The sequence below is a fragment of the Tyto alba genome, unplaced genomic scaffold (genome assembly GCF_018691265.1).
Source record: "Tyto alba isolate M040663 unplaced genomic scaffold, T.alba_DEE_v4.0 Super-Scaffold_45, whole genome shotgun sequence".
In the NCBI taxonomy this organism is placed as follows: Eukaryota; Metazoa; Chordata; class Aves; order Strigiformes; family Tytonidae; genus Tyto; species Tyto alba.
The window spans coordinates 39,156,328-39,176,888 of record NW_024881321.1 but is presented as its reverse complement, the minus strand read 5'-3'; the positions used below and the strand labels follow the sequence as shown (position 1 = coordinate 39,176,888).

Here is a 20,561-nt window from a genome sequence, read left to right as displayed (position 1 = left end):
TTATGATCCTTCCTCACTTCTGGTCCACTGCTTGCATTTCTTACTGTAATTCCATACTTTTAATCTCCTCTCAACAACAGTGGGAATAGAAATGTACTTCTGGAAAAAAAAACAAAAAACAAAAAACAAAAAAACAAACAAACAAAAAAAACCAACCAACCAAACAAAAAAAACCAAACAAACAAACAAAAAAAAACAAAAAACCCAAAACACTTTCAAAAAACCCTGAAGTTCTAATTTGCTTGTTCCCAGGATCTGGAATGTAAGTAAATCATATAGAATTATATTATGAGGCACACAAAAATCAAAACGGTTGGCTATGCTGGGGTAAACATGGAAGTGAAAAACTGAGCATGACAGCTAAATTTGCTTTCCAATAGGTTTGTCTAATGACAAATGACTTTTTAAATTCAGTTATAGAAGACTGCAGTAAAAGGTCATCCTTAATAGATACTGGGGTTACATTAAGAATGTTCAATTTCAGGACAGCTGTGATCAGACCTTTCTACTTTTTACTTATCAGAAAAGAAAGATGAGAGGAAAGAAATACAAACAAACTCAAACCAGAACCTAAAGTAGAGTGGATTCTCTGGTGTCTAATCTGAGTTCATTTCACATTGCATTTTTTTTTCTTAATAGGAACATTAATAAGGATCCTTCTGCTCTAGTAACATGCGAAGAACTCAGTGTCGAAGACCTCTGTCCACCTAATAAGTTTCAGAACCTCAGTCAAATTTACAAGGAAGGTATTGAGACCAGCAGGCAGGCAGATTTACTGACATATTGACACACACAGTGATGATGCAGGCTTCCATTCCTAAGGAAGCAAGCTAAAGATGTGAAAATAGAAGTATACGTACCAGAGTCACACTCATAGTCACCTCACTTTTACACATATCCCTTTCCATTATTTATGATCTATATTTTATCTGTGCAGAGGGTAAAGTCTTGCAAACTCCTCAAGACTAAGATATTATCTAAAAACTGAGAAAAAATGTGCTGACTGATGCCTTTGTCTTGAAGGTCTTCAGCTGTGGATACCATGGTCAGCTGGGGCTTTGCATTTCCTGGTTAATATTTAACTTGTAACATAGCTGCAGCTAACATGGGATCCTGGATTCTTCTGTCAGAAAAAATTCCAATTAGTCATGGAAAATTTAGGTCAAATAAGCAATACAGGATTGGACCATTATTAATGCTTTTTTCGAGGTAAAGTAATTTTGAGATAAACAATTTCTGTTCTTGCAAAAATAAAAAGAATAGTCCCCAGTGTTTTCAGAAAGGATGGATTTTATTTTGTAATTGCCTTTTTGCAGAAAATCATTAAAAGACTAGACAGGAAAAATGCTTGTTATTTTTTGGCAGGCTAAGTTTGTGTGTGCTTTATTTACTTTCAACAGGAACATTTCTACTGAAACTCCAGATAGAGCCAACAACTCTAGAAGGCTAGAATCATAATTAACTAAAACCAAACAGCGTAACCATATTATTTTGCCTTCCATATATACTTACACGGTTACTGTATGTGTTTTTAACTCACAGTCCAACACATAAACACGTATGTTATGCAAAAGCACCCACACCACAAAGAGGTAGGTAAAGCTCTGACTATTTCCACTGCATTAGCATGTGCAGGTTGTGTCAGGCAACAGGAGATGACAGTTGTCTCAGGTGATTAGTGGCTGCCACTTTTAATTGTGTTCTATTCCTTTACAGAGCTGTGCACATCATCATTCTCCTGCATCAGCTTAAACCCAATGTTGGGATGCATTGCATTCCAGGGAGCTGCCTTTTTGCTTATTTATGTTTGTAGCTTTACAGGGGCTTAGTTCCCTTGGGTGCAGTTTACTCTCAAGTACCGCATTCAGGAGTTAAAAAGACCTTAAGGTGGACATAAATTACATTAGGCTGAGTACAAGACTCAATTGAAATAGTTTAAACATTTGAATACTTTTTGAACCTGCTGGCACATGTGGGTTTGCTAAACACAGGCTGGGGAGGAGTTGAGGAATTCACCATAACCTCGGGAGGCCAGTGTGCTGAGGCTCCGTCTAGAGTCAGCGGAGAGACACTGGCTCCAAAATTAGCCTCCTTGCAGAATTGGTTTTTCTTTGTTGGCTGCAAAGATGCTTTTGGAGACTCGTTTTGCTATTATGGAGTTAATCTTTCTGAATGTTTCCTAAGAACTTTCCCATAATCCCTTTAAAATTATGCTAAGCACCCAATTCTGATCTATACCCCACCCAATCTTGTACTGGCTTCTCTAAGTTTTCAAACTTAATACCCATCTCACAGTGCTACTGCATGGAAAGCTTGCTTATAAATAATGCTTGTGCAGGGCACTGCGTGTGTTCTGTGTAGGGAACGAAGCTTCTTCCTCACAGTTGTTACCAATGTGCTCAGTGTTATGAACACACTGGAGAAGCGTTCTGTAGCTGAAGAAAAATGCATTCGCACCAAAGCTCAAAAGTAAAAGTTGGCTGATATTTTAATGTTTAACCTTCATCCTAGAGCTCTAGACTCCAAAAGGGCATGATGCTTCAGTCCAGAGCAGGTCAAAGGAGAGTACATTTTGCAGACTATAAATACTTGCACAGCAGAGCTGGGTTTGCCCACAGGCTGTAACTATTGGTAGATTCATGATAGCAAGATGGGCTGTTGTACCATCACTTTGATCATTTAAATCTCTGCTTCCTGTTTACCCAGCTCTACTCCACTTCCCCAAAAACCCCAGTACAATAGATGAACTATGTCAGTATTTGGCATGCTTTTCTTAAGAGCACAGAAAACTGGTTTCGATGATAATCAGGCGTGAGGCCCTTTTATCAAAATTGTAAAATACCTGGAAGAAATAGTCTAGAAAGGGAGAGTCCCACCACTTAAAACTTCGCAAAGTGTTGTTTGCAAGGCTTCTCTAGTGTCCCATTCCAGCTGTGACTGTTGCCAACACTACACCAGGCCAGCTGAGGCTTTATCTGGCCAAGCCTTGAAAACATCCAAGGAGAGAGGTACAAAGCACGCCTAGAATTGCTCTGCTGTTTCCAGACCCCTAACAGAAAACACCTCTGTGGGTTCACTTGTGCTTTGTAGTGCTTCTCCATCTCAAGTAAATCCTGTGTACTGGAATAACTTGAGTGAAAACGTAGTACAATGATACAAAATACCATACCTGAAAAGCAACTGGAGATGACCTACCAGCTATTAAGGACTAGATGCTAACTTTGTCACCGTTCCGGTTTTGCTTCCGACCTTCACTGGGACTCTGTTTTTTGCTGGCATGCAGCATGAAGTGTGCAGGCCTTCCCCTAGTGTCTGGTGGAGACAGTCTTCCCACTGCTTTCACTCACTTTCGGGTTTGCGTTTGTTTTGCTTCTGGAACTACAATGTTGCTTATCATTGCTGGTCCAAGACCGATAGTCCCAGGTTGTTAAAGAAATCAGTGCAACAGCTCAGCTTCTTAAATTTTATCTTTTTTTCATCTTCCCCTAGGCTGGAAAAATCCACAAGAACACTGCCCGCAAAAGAGAGTACCACGTACTGTTCATGGTGATCACTACAGTTATCTGTTATCTCATGTGTTGGATTCCCTATGGAGTTATAGCATTACTTGCAACATTTGGCAAACCAGGTGTGGTGACTCCAGTTGCAAGCATCATACCTTCAATCCTAGCAAAAAGCAGCACTGTTTGCAATCCCATTATCTACATACTTATGAATAAGCAGGTAAGATGTCTATTGTTTTTAAATTTTATTTTCTTCAGGGTCTGTCAGGCATTCTTGACCTCTGTGACTATGAGTGCTATAGATGTGCCTTTATGAGAAGGACGTTCAAGACTTGCCAAATGATATTACTGGAGTTTTGGGGTGGAAGTGTTTGCAATCAACAATATATTGCTAGATAGGAAGAACAGGTAAACATTTGCTTACTGAAATTGTTTGTGTTCTTTGAGGGCACAGTGAGTGTTAATTTAGATGCTGCTGAATTAGTTGCCAAAGGTATTGGCATCTATTTACAAGATTACTTCTCAAACATTGGGAGGTGGGGGGAGTGAGAAAAGAGGAACAAGAAGAGGAAGGGATTTCATGACCTTGAAAACAATGTAAGGGAGGAGACCATTTGCAAATACCATTTTCATGACAGATCCCCTTGAAAACAAACGATCATTGCAATTACAGTTTTTGTGGACTTCTGCATCCTTCCTGTTAAATTCTCACTTCAGCTACAGGCAAAAATAGATAATGAATTTTGTCTCATGAGGACCAAGGCCAATTCTAACACTTCTAAAATGCCTAAATCTAGTTCAGGTCCCTCATTCCTGTGAATGGCATTTTCAGTACACAAAAATGAACTTCCTAATGTTTCTGTGTTGACAACTGACTCTAAAGTTTGAAAATGCAGATCCGGAAGTTTTAAAAGTGTTTTGTAGTAAGAAAATTGGAAAATATGCATAGTTTATGAAAATTACTTATCTTTTTTATGACATTACGTGTTAGAGCTTATCCTCAATTTCCTGTCTTCGTTATGTCCATTACATTATTATAAAGCAAATAAACCCCCTTTAAACTTTCTTGCTCAGTGTACGCTGGAGCTTACCCCTAGTATGTATCAACAGAAGCATTATATTATTATGGAGCCTAGAAAAGGGAAAAGTTGAATGTAACAGCCAAATATATTCCAATTTTGCTGCAGCTTGAGGTCATTCATGGTCTGGGTCATCTAACCTAAAGTTCTTAAACAAGGAATGAATCTACTCCTGGCGTCTGAGGGAAAGAACTCATGCAAGACATGAAACATCCCTGAAATCAGAAGGAAAAAGTACTATTGCCTTCCCTAAGAGCAGGACTTAATTTCCAAAGTCTAGTTTGAGCTGACATTGAAAAAGATAGAGTGCTCCATCTGGAAAGCACTAATGGTGAAGCAAAATAGTAACTTCTTCTCCTTCCTGTTACCTCTTACAATTCTTATGGGAACTTCTCAACAGTAGCATCTGTCTCGCTTCTTTATTCTCTGAGCACTTTGACTGCAGTCTTTGACTTCATGAGATCATCTGACTGTGCAGTGATCACTGGAGCAGGCTATAACAGTGATTGCAAGTACATTTTGGCATTGTCTTTACATATGGAGCACATCCCAGATAGCAAGAGTGTGGAAGCCAGGGGAAAGATACTGGTCCTAAAACACATGAACTCAATACAGAGCCTTGGGTGCCTCCATAAGTCTTGAGAACAGAATCACATGCACAATTACCTGTGTTGGAAACCTGGCATCCACAGAAATACAGACAATTAAGGCTGTTTTTATATTCTCAAAGTGCTTCAAGCAGTTCTTGGGAACTGTGTATTCTGCTGCATCAAAGGCTTATGAGTCGGTCACACTGCTGTGGGTGTGCTGAGGCAAAAGCAAAGGCTCACTGTTGAGAAAAAGTTGACTAGCAAGAATAAAACCAGGGTGCTTGCACATCACAGGGAAGTAGCAAGCTGTCTAAAATCATTCTTTCCTTGCAGTAGCTGCCTCTTTCAGCTACAAAGGAAATACTTCTGAATGCTTAACTTGTTTCTCAATATGGGGTTTACTTTTGATCCAGTTTATCATCTCTTATAAGGAAAGATCAGTGTGGGATGATCTGTCTACAAGGGGAAGATCTGTTAGGACAGTTTTGAGGCAAAGCAGGCTGTTTCTTAGCAGCAGAAACTGAAAAGGCTGTGCAACAATTCAGGAGCACCATGGCAGTGAGCTGGAAGCAATTTCTTAAATATCATTCTTTAGTCTCCAGTCACATGTGAGGCCAATGTATTAGATTTCTCTCTTTGAACACTGAGAATGTTTCATTTGTTTCCCACTGCCTACTGTTCCACAGCTGCCACCATTTAACAAAAAAATGCAAGGGGGCAATGTCAAATCAGTCGTGGAGGGTGGATCATTAGTTGCCAGCTGGAAGTCGCTGTATGGGTTGGGTTTTTTTCATATTTAGCTTCCTTATTGTTGCAGAAATCAAGACAAAAATCACTCCTGAAAAGGAGCTTGGTCAGATTTGGGGTAAATATTTTTCACTGTAGTAAAACAAAAAGAATAGCTAATGCCTAGCATTAATCTGCAGCTCTTATCTGCTGTGCCGCTGTGTATTAGCAGTAAAAAATAATTGGTTTTACCTGACACTGAGAAATGAGCTTCACTCAAAAAGGTGAAACACACCCCTTTGTGTGTTCCCCTTCGTTTCGGAATGGGAACAACAGTTACACCCTCACCTGATGCTGCACAGGTGCTCACGGCACCTCAGCTACTCCGTAGTTGTTCTCATTCTTTTTTTGTAAATTTAACACCTCGGGAAAAGCTGTCTTCTTCCTGGTGCTCAGCTTTTCTGGTCTTCATGCTTTAGCTGAGAATTGTCCCAGGAGGCTGTTGCCTCCCAACACAGAAATTATCTGGCCTGCATTTTTCACAGTCCTCTCTTTTTGGATGTGAGATGCCACAGTAGGCTATTTACTCCTGCATCTTATAAATACACTGAGACCACATGGGTTAATTTTTAGATGTCTGTGCATAAGGTAACTTTTTTGCTTTGGGACGTACCCTGAAGATTGCAAAATGGCATTGGTTGACTGCAGCTGTGGTGTTAGCTTCCAGCTATCATAAATCAGTGTGGAATATCATGGAACCATCAGCCTCTGAATCAGCCTTAAAGCTCATCCTGCAGAGCATTGCTTTAAAGTAACTCTCAAGCAGGCCCTGAGTCACTTCGTGTCTTTGCCATTGTCTTTTGCACTGACCTGAGGTGATGAAATGCTGGGGAAAATGGAGAATTTCTTTCTAGCCACGGGGACTCCCTCAGTTGGGACATCATGGGGCACACTTCACTCCTTCTTCCTCTGCTCTCCTCCAGGAGGAGAGAGACGCACCTTTTGAGCTGGACTGTTACTGGGCTGATAATATCACCCCAGGCAGACATTAAGCTTCCTTGACAAAGCTGTAAAGCACTAAACTGCCCGAGACCAAGTAGTATTTGGGGGGAAGCTGGAGGAGACAGTAGACAAGACTCCATTTTCCCTTTCTCTGACTATGGATGGTTCTTTTGCCTCTTGGCATCATGGCCATGTGTGCCTGGGGCAGCCGACCCTGAAGAGCAGCCCCCCGAAAATTCAGCACACAGCCAAGTACCATGCCAACTGGGCTGGCACTGGCCCCCAGTTGCCAGAACAAGCTGGGCAGGATCAGCATGCTTAGGTCTTCAGCTCATCAGTCCTTTACAAGTATACAGTTAATGTAGTTATGCAGATTTTCCGTTTCATCTTCTATTATCCCTCTCATTGTCTTTTATTCCCATCACAGCTCCCTGTCAATTTTGCGTTGTCTCTCTTCAAACTTCCACCCATGCAGCCACCCCAAACAGATTTTTTGTGACAGCTTCACCTACCTTCCTTTCACCGTGTCAGTGCTGACAGAAACCTGCTCCTTCACATGTTACTAGCAGATATTAAGCATTCACCTAAGAGATATGGAGCTTCCCTGTAGCCATGAGCTTGCTGTTGAGGAGATGATTGCTGGAGGCATCTTGCTTTCATCTATTCCATAGAATGGTACAGGAATCCCAACACAGAAGAGCTTTCTGGCTGGTGTAACTGTATGTGAGGACATGCTGCACTGAGAATCAGGAATCATTAGCAGGATAACATAATGGTGTGGCTGCTTTTGAGATTAACCTTATTTTATGTATCAGAAGTTCATTTTTTATTGATACAGAAGTCAAGAAATGATTAATGAGTGCTTGAGAGGGTATGGTTATGGATGAGACAACAGTGAGATCGAGTGAATCTGCACTTGCTATTTCACATAATTTCAAGTTAGCACTCAGAGAAAATGGGAATTTGCTGCATTGCTACTGACAGCCAAATCTAAGTTAAACCCATACCACTCAAAGATCTTACAGAACCAATTGCTTGGAAGCCACTGATCAGATTATAAAGCACAACCTTTGCTGATGTAAAATAGACCTGCTCAGCTGCAGGTCATGGGCTTCCGACTAATTACTTCCACCCATTTAGTACCTCAGGTAGCGCCCCTGAGGCTCCCTGGACTTCTGAAACTCAAGCTAGCACATCTAATGCTATTTTGCATATTGCAATTGGGAAAAGAGGCCACCCAAACCCTGTGATCAGCAGTGTGCTATTTCTGGTGTCAGAAAGTGCCTCTGAGCAAAAGTAAGGAGGGAGAGTGTGAGGGAAGGGATGTATTAGATGTGAGTAAAAGTCCCTGATTAGCGGTTTGGTTTCTACTGTCTGTCTTCTTGTATTAAAATCATTGCACTTTTAAAAATAGAAGCTGACCCTGTCATTTTCCCCAAGGATTTGGAGAAGTGGTGCTGAAAAGAATATACACACTTACTTGAAAATAATTAATACCGTGACCTTTCCAAATTTATCATGTATTTGGGGAGGGTGGAGGCTGGATGAGGGAGAAATTAAATACAAAGAATGAACAAACTAAGCCAACTACAAAGGCGCTTTTTTTTTTTTTTTTTTTTTTTAAATTCTGGTGGACAATGAGATTGATGTAGTAATAATGTACTTAAAGAGTGTTCCTCAACGAGACCTGGACCCAGAGTGTGCAACTGTGCTTCTCACAAGTGAGCACTTACTCAGGCACACAGCCCTGGTGCTGCAATGGGACTGACTACTCAGTCAGTGATAATCTGTCTGCGACTTGTATACGGTGTTTTCTAGCAACCCTTCCTGAGGGTTGCTAGATCAGTCCTTCCTGATCTTACCCTGTGCACTGAGCAGAGAGAAATGCATACGCGCTTTGGGAAACAGAGCTACAAATGATAGTCATAAAAAAAATAATAAATAACCCTAACATTTCCCAACTGCCTGTATAACAGCTGTATTTTCACAGTCAATTTTCATGTGGTATTGTGCGGTTTTCACTATTTCTAACAAAAGGTCATGTTTCATTTTAAAAGCTGCGGGAATATGTGGATAAGTTAACGCTGGGGGTTTTATTTTAAGCTGCACATTTTCCCACTTGGAAAACTAAGATATTTTTAGCTGCATGAGAACACAAAACTACAGATCCAGAGAGATAGTATACAATGCAGGGACAATTGCGACAAGCCTCATTTTATGCATAAATTGGAACACACCTATTAAGTCCTGAAAAGAGACCTTGTTTGTTTAGTTCATGACCCTCTAGAGGTTCATGGGTTTACCATAAGATTTATTATCATAGGTTGTTATAATTTTTCATTAAAATTCATGTTGATGTTAATACTCATGATCTATTTTTTCATCTCTTCACTGGTAGCTGGGCTGACTTTGAGTAAATAATGTTCAACATAAAGAAGTGATGCTGTATTACCTTCTCAGTCATCTGGAAGTGGTGAGATTTTTTGTCCAAATAGAATTGCACACCCAAGCTCTTAAGTTGAAAATGGGCCAAGTCAAAATTATCTCTTAGTGCAGAATACTCTACACTAAGTACAATACTATAGTACAGTTCAGAAATGTTTTGACTTTATTTCTCTCCCAACATGCAGTGTTATGACTTTTCAAAGTTGAGGAGCAAAGAGAAGAGAGGTCTCAAGGGCACTTTTTCTGCTGTCATAACGTATAACTGCATTTCACACAGTGAGTTCAAAATTACATTAAGAATTTCTCTCACAGCTCATGACAAAAAGATCAGTTCAGGTAAATAACCTGGGCATTTAACTAGGGTCCCAGGCAGCCCCTGCCAGCCTTCATGCTGCCTCAGGCTACATCCTTGGTACAACCTATGTGAGTAAGGTGACATGAGCTCAGCTTTGTCCTGCCTGCTGTGTGGATGCTCTCTTGGGGCTGGACTGGCTTCAACATCACCGAAGGGTTTAGAACTTGATTCGTTAGACCAAGGGCAAAAGTAGGAAGGGGGCAGCCAGGGCACCTCTCATGCAAGAAAAATATTCAGTAAAGTTGGAAACTAATACACGCAAATGAATACAAACACAGGATAAACACATGTGTTTTAGACTGTATAATGACTTGCAACTTATGGCTAGGGAATGCAGTAATGGAATTGACATCCAGTTAAAAGATCCTCCTTTCTGGAAGACACAGAAAGTGAAGGTCGGCAATAGCTTTTTATATGTGATTTTAAACAGCATCTAATACGTTGATGTTTCTTCTATATTGCTCTTTTCATACCACTGGAGAAACATGGGGCTTCACGGAAGTGGGAAGAGACCACCGCACTAGACAAGGGAAATGAACGGGTCAGAACACCTAGGGGAAAATGCAATGAGTAAGGTTTGTAGCAAAGACAATGGGATCCTTTTGTGGTCCGTATCCACCCTGAAAAAGAAAACAAGCATTTCTGAAAGAAGGAGAAAAGAGAAGACTCCAACAAGAGAGAAGCTGAAGTCAAATTTGAAGTGACAAGTAGTGCAGGAAGAGTGAGGGAGGATCCCTCAAGGGTCTGTACTGGGACCAATATTATTTAATATCTTCATCAAAGACAGGGGAATCAAGTGCACCCTCGGATGACACCAAGCTGAGTGGTGCCATTGATATGCTTGAGGGAAGGGATGTCATCCAGAAGGACCTTGACGGGCTTGAGCAGTGGGCCTGTGCGAACGTTATGAGGTTCAACAAGGCCAAGTGGAAGGTCCTGCGCCTGGGTCAGGGAAATCACCAGTATACATATAGAATGGGGAATAAATGGGTTGAGAGAAGCGCTATGGAAAAGGACTTGGGGATACTGCTGGGTGAAAAGCTGGACATGAGCCAGCAACATGCACTTGCAGCCCAGAAAGCCAGCCGTGTCCTGGGCTGTGTAAAAAGAACTGTGGCCAGCAGATCGAGGGAGGTGTTTGTCCCCCTCTACTCCACTCTGGTGAGACCCACGGCTGGAGGACTGTGTTCAGCTCTGGGGCCCACAGTAGAAGAAAGACCTGGACGGGACGTGTTAGAGTGGGTCCAGAAGAGGGCCATGAAAATGGTCAGAGGGCTGGAATAATTCTCTGCTGAACAGTGGCTGAGAGAGTGGGTGTTCACGAAGGCTCTGGGAAAACCTTGTTCCAGCCTTTCAATATATAAAGGGGGCTTATAAGAAAGACAGATAGTAACTTTTTACTGGGGCCTGTAGTGACATGAAAAGGGGCAATAGTTTTAAACTGAAAGAAGGTAGATCTTTACTAGATGCAAAGAAGAAATTTTTTTTACGATGAGGGTGGTGAGACACTGGAACAGCTTTCCCAGAGAAGTTGTGGATGCCCTATCATTGGAATTGTTTAATGCCAGGTTGGACGGGGCTTTGAGCAACCTGATCTAGTAAAAGACGTTCCTGCACATGGCAGGGGGATTGAACTAGATGATCTTCAAATGTCACTTCCAACCCAACCCATTCTGTCATTCTATGATATAGAAAATAATCCTAGCATATAACACACTTAGTAGGTCTTTTATTGTCTCTTCTACCTCTTCTGTAAACCTGGATGACTAAACTATTTCTTCAGAGGTTTAAGTGATCATTGTCATTTAGCATAAGTCCCTAGACATGATGCGGGTAAACATTTTGATCTATTTGGACAGGTCAATTTTCAAAACAAAAATATAGTTGCATCTTAATTTAAGAGGTCACCTCGACCCTAGTGCATTTTCATTGAGATTATTTTAGAAAAGAGGGACCGCTGTCTCAACTGTTTCCTTGCAGGCAAGGAAACCTTGCAGGTGATGCTGGTTAATAGAAAGGGTCATAATCACACTTCCCCTAGCAGAGACAAGGAAATCAGAGTTAACTGCAGTGATTGAATGACAAGAGATTTATACTGGTGCCTGTTTGAGGAAGGAAATATCTGTAGAAAAAAATATTTGACCTCCAAAATCATTGTCACTATCCAAAAGGCAATAAAACAACAAACTGTTTAAAGATTCAAAGAATTTGTAGGGTTACACCTCTCAAGTTTTATCCAGTACAGGGAAAACAGTCAAATTGTTCGCACTTGCCTATTGTGATCAGCCTATAGTTGTGCTGGGAACTTCAGGCCACCAGTTACAATTAACTCTTTTTCACACGCTTCCACCTGTAACATTAAACCTGCAGAGTAGTAAATGGAAGTTTCCGATATCCAGAGCTTACTACAGAAGTCAGGAATGTGGTATATTGGCAGCGAAAAAAATGGTGTTATGATTATTATAAGCAAGGCCCCTTGGTATCCTGTTTGCGCTTGCAAGCATGCACCATCAGAAACTCAACTAAAGCAGTATTTCTTTGCTGTCTTCACATGTACATCTGTCCTCAAGGGAGAGTCTGAATGGTCAAGAGCTGTCAGTGCTAAGAAAAATGCAGGAAAAAAAGGATGTTACTAGTGACTGTGCTGTTTCTCAGTTGCCATTACTTCAGTGTGATCTAGAAGTTGGGTGAAAGGACTTGGCATTTTGGTATCTTTTTCTGAACTGATTTCCAAGTTTGGTGTGGACAATGAAGGCCCAGCAAAGGTGTACAGGATCCGCAGGTAGCCTGAACTTGTGCTGCCCTTCAAAACAGTGTTGCCAAGCTGCATTGAACGGCTGTTACAGGATCTTCCGTTGCACTGATCTCAGCTGCAATGCCAGGTCAGGGATCAGTCTGAAGTGTAGCCCATGCCTTGGTCTGGCTAAGGTCAAGCATTAACTTAGCCTCAGAATTCCCCATTTTAATTCTAATGCTTCTGCTTTTCTATAATATGTCCACATTTTACAGATAAGACTCCAGCTATGTATTTGCTGCAACTTGCCATTTCAAAGCTGAATGCAGGCATAGGTCAGCTGAAGAAAACAGAATTTCTAATGTAATGCAACAGATCAGATAAACAAAGAATTTAGTTGCTTTATGAGAACAATCAAATTCAACAGATGAAAAAGATTTGAAAAAGTAAGTGTGACCCTGGAGGTAATAGAGCCTCTCATTTTCCTCTGCTGTTCAATCACTGAATAATCTCTAGTGATGTGGCCGTGGCATAATACTAAATTTTATCCAGAGCAGCATGTTTTTGTACATTTTGTGTCAGCTGACATTACTTCTCAGAGTTTTATTGTGTCTACCAGGTATACCTTTGTAGTCATGTATCCAGCTAACAGTTCAAGGAATAATCATTTCAGATTAGGTGGATGGAGAGAAAAACAAAATGAGATTTCCTAGTCAGAGAATATATTTTGGCATTTATGTAACCTCCTCTAAACAAATATTGTTAATTGATTTAATCCTCAATATCCTTCTAAAATAGCTAATTATAATCAACCTAGTTTTACAGCAGGAGAAATTAGAGGATCAAAGGTTAGATTACTGCACAAACATCATGAACTTGCATAGCAAGTCTAATCCAAATCTGTAGAACTTTATTTTATGATTTAATCATTATGTTCTTCTTTCTTCAGGGCAAAAAAGCAGCTGTACTCAAGGAAATAATGGTTGCCACAGTACAGAAAATACAACATAAAACTATGCTGGGCTTGCAATTTGTTAGGATGAATCCCTTTTCATTATAAACCTCATCATTTAATGCAATTCAGAAATTTGATAGTGTCCAAATGAAAACAAATTTGAGGTTCCTTGTCTTTTGAAGCAGAAGCTGTAGCAGAGCTTTGTTCCTCTGATGTTTAGTATAGTAACTGCTTTCAAACTAAATTTATTTGTAGCCAGTTTATCAACCTTTTTTTCCTGATTTACTCAAAGAACTCTTCTTCTTTGGTAGTTGTCTTCTCTTCATACTGGGACACTGCAAACAAATCACCTTCTGTCTCCATATTGGTAGGCAGAACTAGTTTAGTTCTTTTTATTTCCATCACTGACTTCAGGTCTTCATCTTTGCTGATCTCTCCTCCCTGGTATTCAACAACAGGACGTGTGGGAACGGTTCAAAGCTGCATGAGAGGAGGATCAGACTAGATATTAGAAAGCATTTCTTTACTGAGAGGTGGGTCAAACACTGGAACAGGCTTCCGAGAGAGGTGGTTGATGCCCCAAGCCTGTCAGTGTTTCAGAGGCATTTGGACAATGCCCTTAAGATTACTCTTTAAATTTTGGTCAGCCCTGAATTGGTCAGGCAGTTGGACTAGGCGATCGTTGTAGGTCCCTTCCAACTAGAACTATTCAGTTCTATCCTATCCTATCCTATCCTACTGATATCAAATCTAAACACAAACATATTTAATGCTGTTTGCTATACATAATCTCATGTTCAAAAGTAGTCAGTGCTCTTGATACTGTGAAAATGCCTATGAACATGCCCAGCTGCCATCACTAATGTGATAGCATTATGCCATCACTAATGTCATAGCAAAATAAGTCCTGCAAAGGTCCTGCCCTTCGTTAGCTGCATTTCCTTGTTTTGCAGGCAATGGGCCACTCTTGTGGCATGGGCATGCGATAGCAAAAGCAACACACTCAAGTGAATGACGTGTTGGCTTCATAGTGCTTTCCTCTTCTATTTTTCTCTTGTAATAACTCTTTTAGCTTTCTGAAATTATGAAACATTCAAATAAAAAACAATTATTCAAATTATAACCCTTTTGGTAATCATGCTTGGGACTGTGTATTTCATCTGGGAAGCAACTTCTTAGGAGTTCTTTGGATGTTAGTAGAGGATCAACACTTTAAAACATTAGGAGTTATTTTTTGTTTCTGTCTTTTTTGTAGTGCTCAACTCTCTTGATTATTATTATCTTCAGAATCTGAACTGAAACAAGATCATCAGCTCTTCAGTGACTTCTTAAACCCCTTTAGCTAAATTAGGACCAGATTTTCAGAAATGAATGTATAGAAATATGCAGGGGTCTGTTATATAGGGTACAACTATTGTATTCTGACTAATTCATGGATGACCCCACTTCAGTTGTAATATTTTATCCCTTTAGGGTAAATACTTACTGAAGACCTTACAACTCACCCAGGGCTTTATAATGCTTCTGTGTATGATGGCCTTAGGCCAATAGGAATACACTCCAAGTACGATTCAAAGGTTAACTAAAAACATATATAACTTGTCTAACTTTTGGCCTTCACTGCCTTCTCTGTCAGTGATGACCAACATGAAAATCAAAGGATTTCTATGTGAGTTATAAACCAAAAAATATGCAGTTTTGTAACTTGTGGGGAAATTTCCCATTGAAGCATTTTCTCAGTGCAAAATGTGGTTTCTGCAAAATTATAAGCTGTTAATTTTGCCAATTTTATTTTCAGCAGGGAAAAAAATAGCAAAATGTCCCATTTCAGGCTAGATGCCCACACCTAAGCCTCTACACCTTGATTCCAGTAAAACGTATCTTCAATGAAAAACACTGCCCTTCACCCAGGCAGATCAAGCTCCCTTACCGGACTGCGTCCCCCAGGCACCAGTGCAGGAACATCACTGGCTCAGCCCAGAGATCTAGTTTATAGGGGAACAGGCAGAATGAAGCCAAACTGTAATTCCCTGGAGGGATCTACCTGTATTTTGGATATTCTGACAGTCCCTAGTTTTGTCTGGAATATTTTTTGATAATTTGTTTTGGTTTTGTCTGAGATAAGAAAGAAATTGTAGGAGAATTAAAAATTCTGTCACAGCAGAAATTCTGATTTCTCAACCCAACCGGTTCTGTTGTTGCATTACTTACACATAAAAACCAAACAACTCTTATGAAAACAGAGTCACAAATCAAACCACCCTTGGTAATTTCTAATTCTATCATCTTGGGTAAAATCAATACCTAACTGATTGCAAACCAAGATAAAGGAAAAAAAAAAAAAAACAAAAAAAAAAAAACACGGAAAAGACTCGGTTCCCATCCCTTATACCCACCACTTACCACACTGTAGCTCTCAATTCCTGAGAAAGACTGTGAGCTCTATAACAAGAGCCCGTACCAGCAGCAGGATGTGTATCTGGAAATTAAAAGGTCCTTCCATCATTCCCGTATCAGAGCACCTCTAGTATGTTGTTCATAGCAACTGATGGGAAGATCATTTTGGACAACAGAAACTGTAGCAACCAAGCAGGTGGTATGGGAATCTGGGGGAAGGGAGAGCTTGTAAGAAACTGTGTTTTAGCCAGAGGCAGAATGGAAGATGGTGCCAAGGAAGACTCAGTAGATAAAATGCCCAAGAGCTGCTGCAGTTTGTGTGTGTATTAGTAGAATGTAAGACAGTGACCCACCCTCAAGCAAAAAGACCCTGAGTGATTCTCAAAGGAAGATAGCCAGTGGTATCATACTAAAAAATAACCTCATGAAACAAAGGCTTTGGTTTTCCTTGTGCAGCGTTCTTGGTCACAGCCTAAGTGAAACTTTGGAAGGAACATCTGGAAGAACTGTTTTCCCTAAACATGTGTTACACACATAGCCAAGGATACACAGCTCATAACCCAGAGCAAAAAAGAACACAGTAAGATCACATTTCTACAAGTATTTATTAATGTAATTCAGTCATAGCAGAATTGGGTCAGGAATATATCAGCATATACCCATCACAGTCAGATGGAGTATTTATTTTAATCCTTGTGGGCTGATCCAGTGTCCATGGGTGAGGAACTGAAAAAACAAGAAGAAACTGGGTAGGCAGAACAGCATATTAACTATGTCTGAACAAACACACATTTTTCAAGTGTCAAAATACTTACTGATGTTATGTTTTGAACTTTCAGCAAAATGGGAGTCATTTCAAAATGGTCTGGAATCACTCATCCCATAATACAGTAGTAATATACCCTTATTTCTCTTCATGAAGTAAAATGTTACTGTAGGGACTGGTAAATTTGATGCTGCCTTTGTCAGTCAGGATCTATCAATCACAGTGCAAAGCCCCAAACAATTCTGATTTAATGAAATGGGAATAGGAAATAGAGGCACGATCCATTTTGTTGCTATTCACTCACAGTTCTTTGCCTGTTCTTGTTCTCCACATTGCTTTAGGAAACTCTTAAGATTCTTTCAGGTAGGAGGAATTAACTTTACATACACTACTTCTTTTGTATACTGTATGGGTTTTAGTAGCTCTTTTTAAGACCAGAGAAGAGCATGTGTGAGATAAAGATAACAATTGGTCTTTTTTCGCTTCAGTGATAAATCCCATTGAAAGCAACAGTGCTGTCTTAAACCAATGTGCATTGAAGACATAGTAGCATTGTTAATATTTTACTTTCATGTGCACAACCAATCCCTTTGAAGGTCAGCAGCCATGCTGGTTACATCGAAGTGTGGGTAAAGAAATGTTCCTGTTTACTCTAACAAAATAACTATCCCCAGTTTATGATCCCTGCAGCTTTGATCTCTCACTTTGTTCGCTTTAAATGAGAGAGCATATTTCATGAGGACTTCGCTAAAAAGAGTACTTTTAAATGATCAAGGATTATCTGAATAGTACGCTATATCTGTGAAAATAAGGTACTATTTCTCAGACACTGGTATATGTTCTTTTGTTTCTGCCTTCCCTGCTTTTCTACCATGGAACAACTTCATTAGTATTATTTTGGTAAGAGCTTATTGATTTGTTTTCTTCTCATCTCTACTGTTCTTGGAATGCTCCAGCTGCTCATTAAAATGCCTAATGGCCTGATAGCTACATTCAGCCCCATACATTTGTAAAGTCTAAATTAGGTCCATCAAATGGCTTATAATTTCATTTGTATAGAAGAAAACAAGCACTGGAAGTAACTGAAAAACAACTCAACACCTCCAGAGAGGAATATTTCTAGGGAAGAAAAATAACGTTCCTAGATCTAGTAGGAAGCTTCAGCAAATCCTCCTGTGCTTTTTTCTGAAAAAGCAGGCTCAGGAACAGGCACAGAGCAGAATTTTCCCTACCTTTCCTTCCCGGTCATCTGCCCCTACATCTGTCCTCCTTGTGCTCAGGATATATAATAACACCTTATATGAGCCTCCTGGCTCACACGCCTCATAGGCAGCTAGGCTGTGCCTAGGGCTAGACATGAGGCACCGTTAGCTTGCACAAGGCACATCTCATGTTTCTTGCCTTAACTTGCCAAAAATTCTTCCTACTGTCCCTGTCATAATCCAAAGTGTAAATACTTTGGATTGGGAATGCCACCTAGTCTACAAAACATTAGGCAACTGACAAGTCATTTACTCTAGCTTTTTGAGACATGTTCATGGTATGCTTCCTTGAACTGCTGTAAGAATGACTAAACACTGCTTAAAAGGCAAAAAAAAAAAAAAAAAAAAAGTCTTCTAGTTTTCTAGAAAACGATCCAGAAGCCCCCAAACCTCTTCCATTGCCCCTCTCCTTGCGGACCTCACCTACACAGGAGACATACCTGCTGCTCGGGGTAGCAAAAGTGCAGGATATAGCTAGTACACTGCATTCATCAGCACTCCAGGGCTGAGGGTGGAAAAACCTCTCTGTTTAGAAGGTAGACCAGCAAAATATTTTAATCAGGAAGCTCAGTTGCAGTCAGACTGTCTGAGAATGAGGCAATTAACAGCAGCTGACACAGCCTGGAGTCAGCACTGGCAGCAATTTTCCCTCTGGCTGCTTCCATAAAATCAAGGCAGCTGTGATGTCTATTGGCTGTCCTCCTGAATCCCTCAGGGTTTCTGGAGTCCTCTCGAAAACATATAAGGAGTTGTTGCTACAGTAATTATCCCTTATCTGTCAGCATCCTGTAACCAAGGGGGCATTCAGTTCCTATTTGTCTATGCACAGAAACAGGCCACCAGAGGAAATGGATTTTCGTATTTCAGTTATCATAGAGATGACTATAAGCACATGGAAGAGGTTGTTCAGAGCGTAGCAGTGTAACCCCCTTAGTCTTCTGTCAGTTTAATTTCTGGGATTCATGTGTTTACAAAGAAGCTGAGCCTCAGCAGAAGTCAATTACTGTTCTTAACTCTACCTTAGTTTTTCATTTTAAGATCACATCTGAGCACACGAAACCTGACAGCGGCAAGATGAGCTGGGTTCCTCTCCAAATGTACAGAAAGAAAAAAATAACAAACAGCCCAAACTGTTAAGTGGCTATTAGGAAAAAGCAGCAGTTCTGCCTTTCCATCTGGTATGGTACACCTTTCTAGCTGTTTCTTTCTCCTTCCTTGCTGTGCTTCATCATTTTTTGTCTCTCTCCTTTGCTTCCCCTGGATCCCTTTCTTTACAATTTTTAAGAATTCAGCAATGGCCCCCCCTGTGATTTGTCACAACCTACTTGTACCGCCAGTTTTCTGGTGGCTACTCTGCTTCTAGTGAAAAAAGCCCACTGTATTACTGCATTACAGTTAGTTCCCTGACATTTTAATATATTCAGTTAGTATTTCCATCAAACTTAATAAGCATTTAGTTGCATATTAGCATATTTTTAGGAAAAAGAAATAACAGGGTATGCGTGTCTAACTTGGCTTGGGTATCAAGGCATGAAGCTCAGGCATCAGTCTGTACTTCCACAAAAGTGCAGTAATTTCTTTGAAGTGCTCTATTTGGAGTAACCACTGTAAGAAAGTAGAATCTAAATATTAAAAATATGTAAGTATGGAGTGGACATTGGTAGGTTTTGCGGTATAGCAGATAAATCTATGCTAATCTGATGATGCAGTCAAATTATCCACGTCACCCTGGAAAGCTGAAGATGCTAGGAGATCTAGAAGCCCAACCAAAACCACAAGTGTTAGTGGACTGTTCATACTGATTGATGAAGCAGACCCACAGTAAGTAAACCACTACTTAATCATTGCTGCAGGTGCAGTTTCCTGTAGAAGATGGCGGGTGTGATTATTGCACAAGGCTGGCTCCTCCCTCACGTGTCTCGCTGTTCTTATCACAGAATCATTGGATAGTTTGGGTCGGAAGGGACCTTTAAAGGTCATCTAGTCCAACTCCCCCTGCAATGAGCAGGGACATCTTCAACTAGATCAGGTTGCTCAGCGCCCCGTCCAACCTGACCTTGAACGTTTCCAGGGATGGGGCATCTGCCTCTTCTCTGGGCAACCTGTTCTGGTGTTTCACCACCCTCATTGTAAGAAATTTCTTCCTTATATCTAGTCTAAAACTACCATCTTTTAGTTTCAAGCCATTACCCCTTGTCCTATCGCAACAGGCACTACTAAAAACTTTGTCCCCATCTTTCTCATAAGGCCCCTCTAAGTATTGGAAGGCTGCTGTAAGGTCTCCCCGGAGCCTTCTGTTCTCCAGGATGAACAACCCCAAGTCTCTCAGCTTGTCCTCATAGGAGAGGTGTTCCATCCCTCTGATCATTTTTGCCGCCCTCCTCTGGACCCGCTCCAACAGTTTCACATCTTTCTTGTTCTGAGGACTCTAGAGATGGACACAGTACTCCAGGTGGAGTCTCACCAGAACGGAGTAGGGGGCAGAATCACTTCAGTCGGTTCGTGCTGCAGTCAAGACAGCAAGTTGGAGCAATCATCCTGAGCCATGATTACAACAGTAGAGCTAATAACGCAGATAAACAGACCAAAATGCCTGTTTGAAGTTCAACCTGCCTGTCCAGAGAACTACGCCCCTCAGAGCTGCTCAAGTGAAACACAGCTGACTTCTGTGAATAGAAAGATAAAAGATACCTCCTTCAAAGGCATGTTGTTCAGAAAAGCGCAGTCCAGTTTTGGGAATAAACCTG

The 20,561-nt window shown here is 40.7% G+C and overlaps 1 protein-coding gene across 1 annotated transcript in view; it reads left to right on the top strand.

Annotated features, from left to right (window-relative positions):
- Positions 1-20,561, top strand: part of LOC116962649 (pinopsin-like) — an 87,933-nt gene that overhangs the window by 57,263 nt on the left and 10,109 nt on the right. Inside the window, exon 3 of the mRNA XM_032997117.2 lies at positions 3,490-3,723. Within this exon, the coding sequence (XP_032853008.1) occupies positions 3,490-3,723 (234 nt within the window). The remainder of the gene's footprint in view (positions 1-3,489; positions 3,724-20,561) is intronic.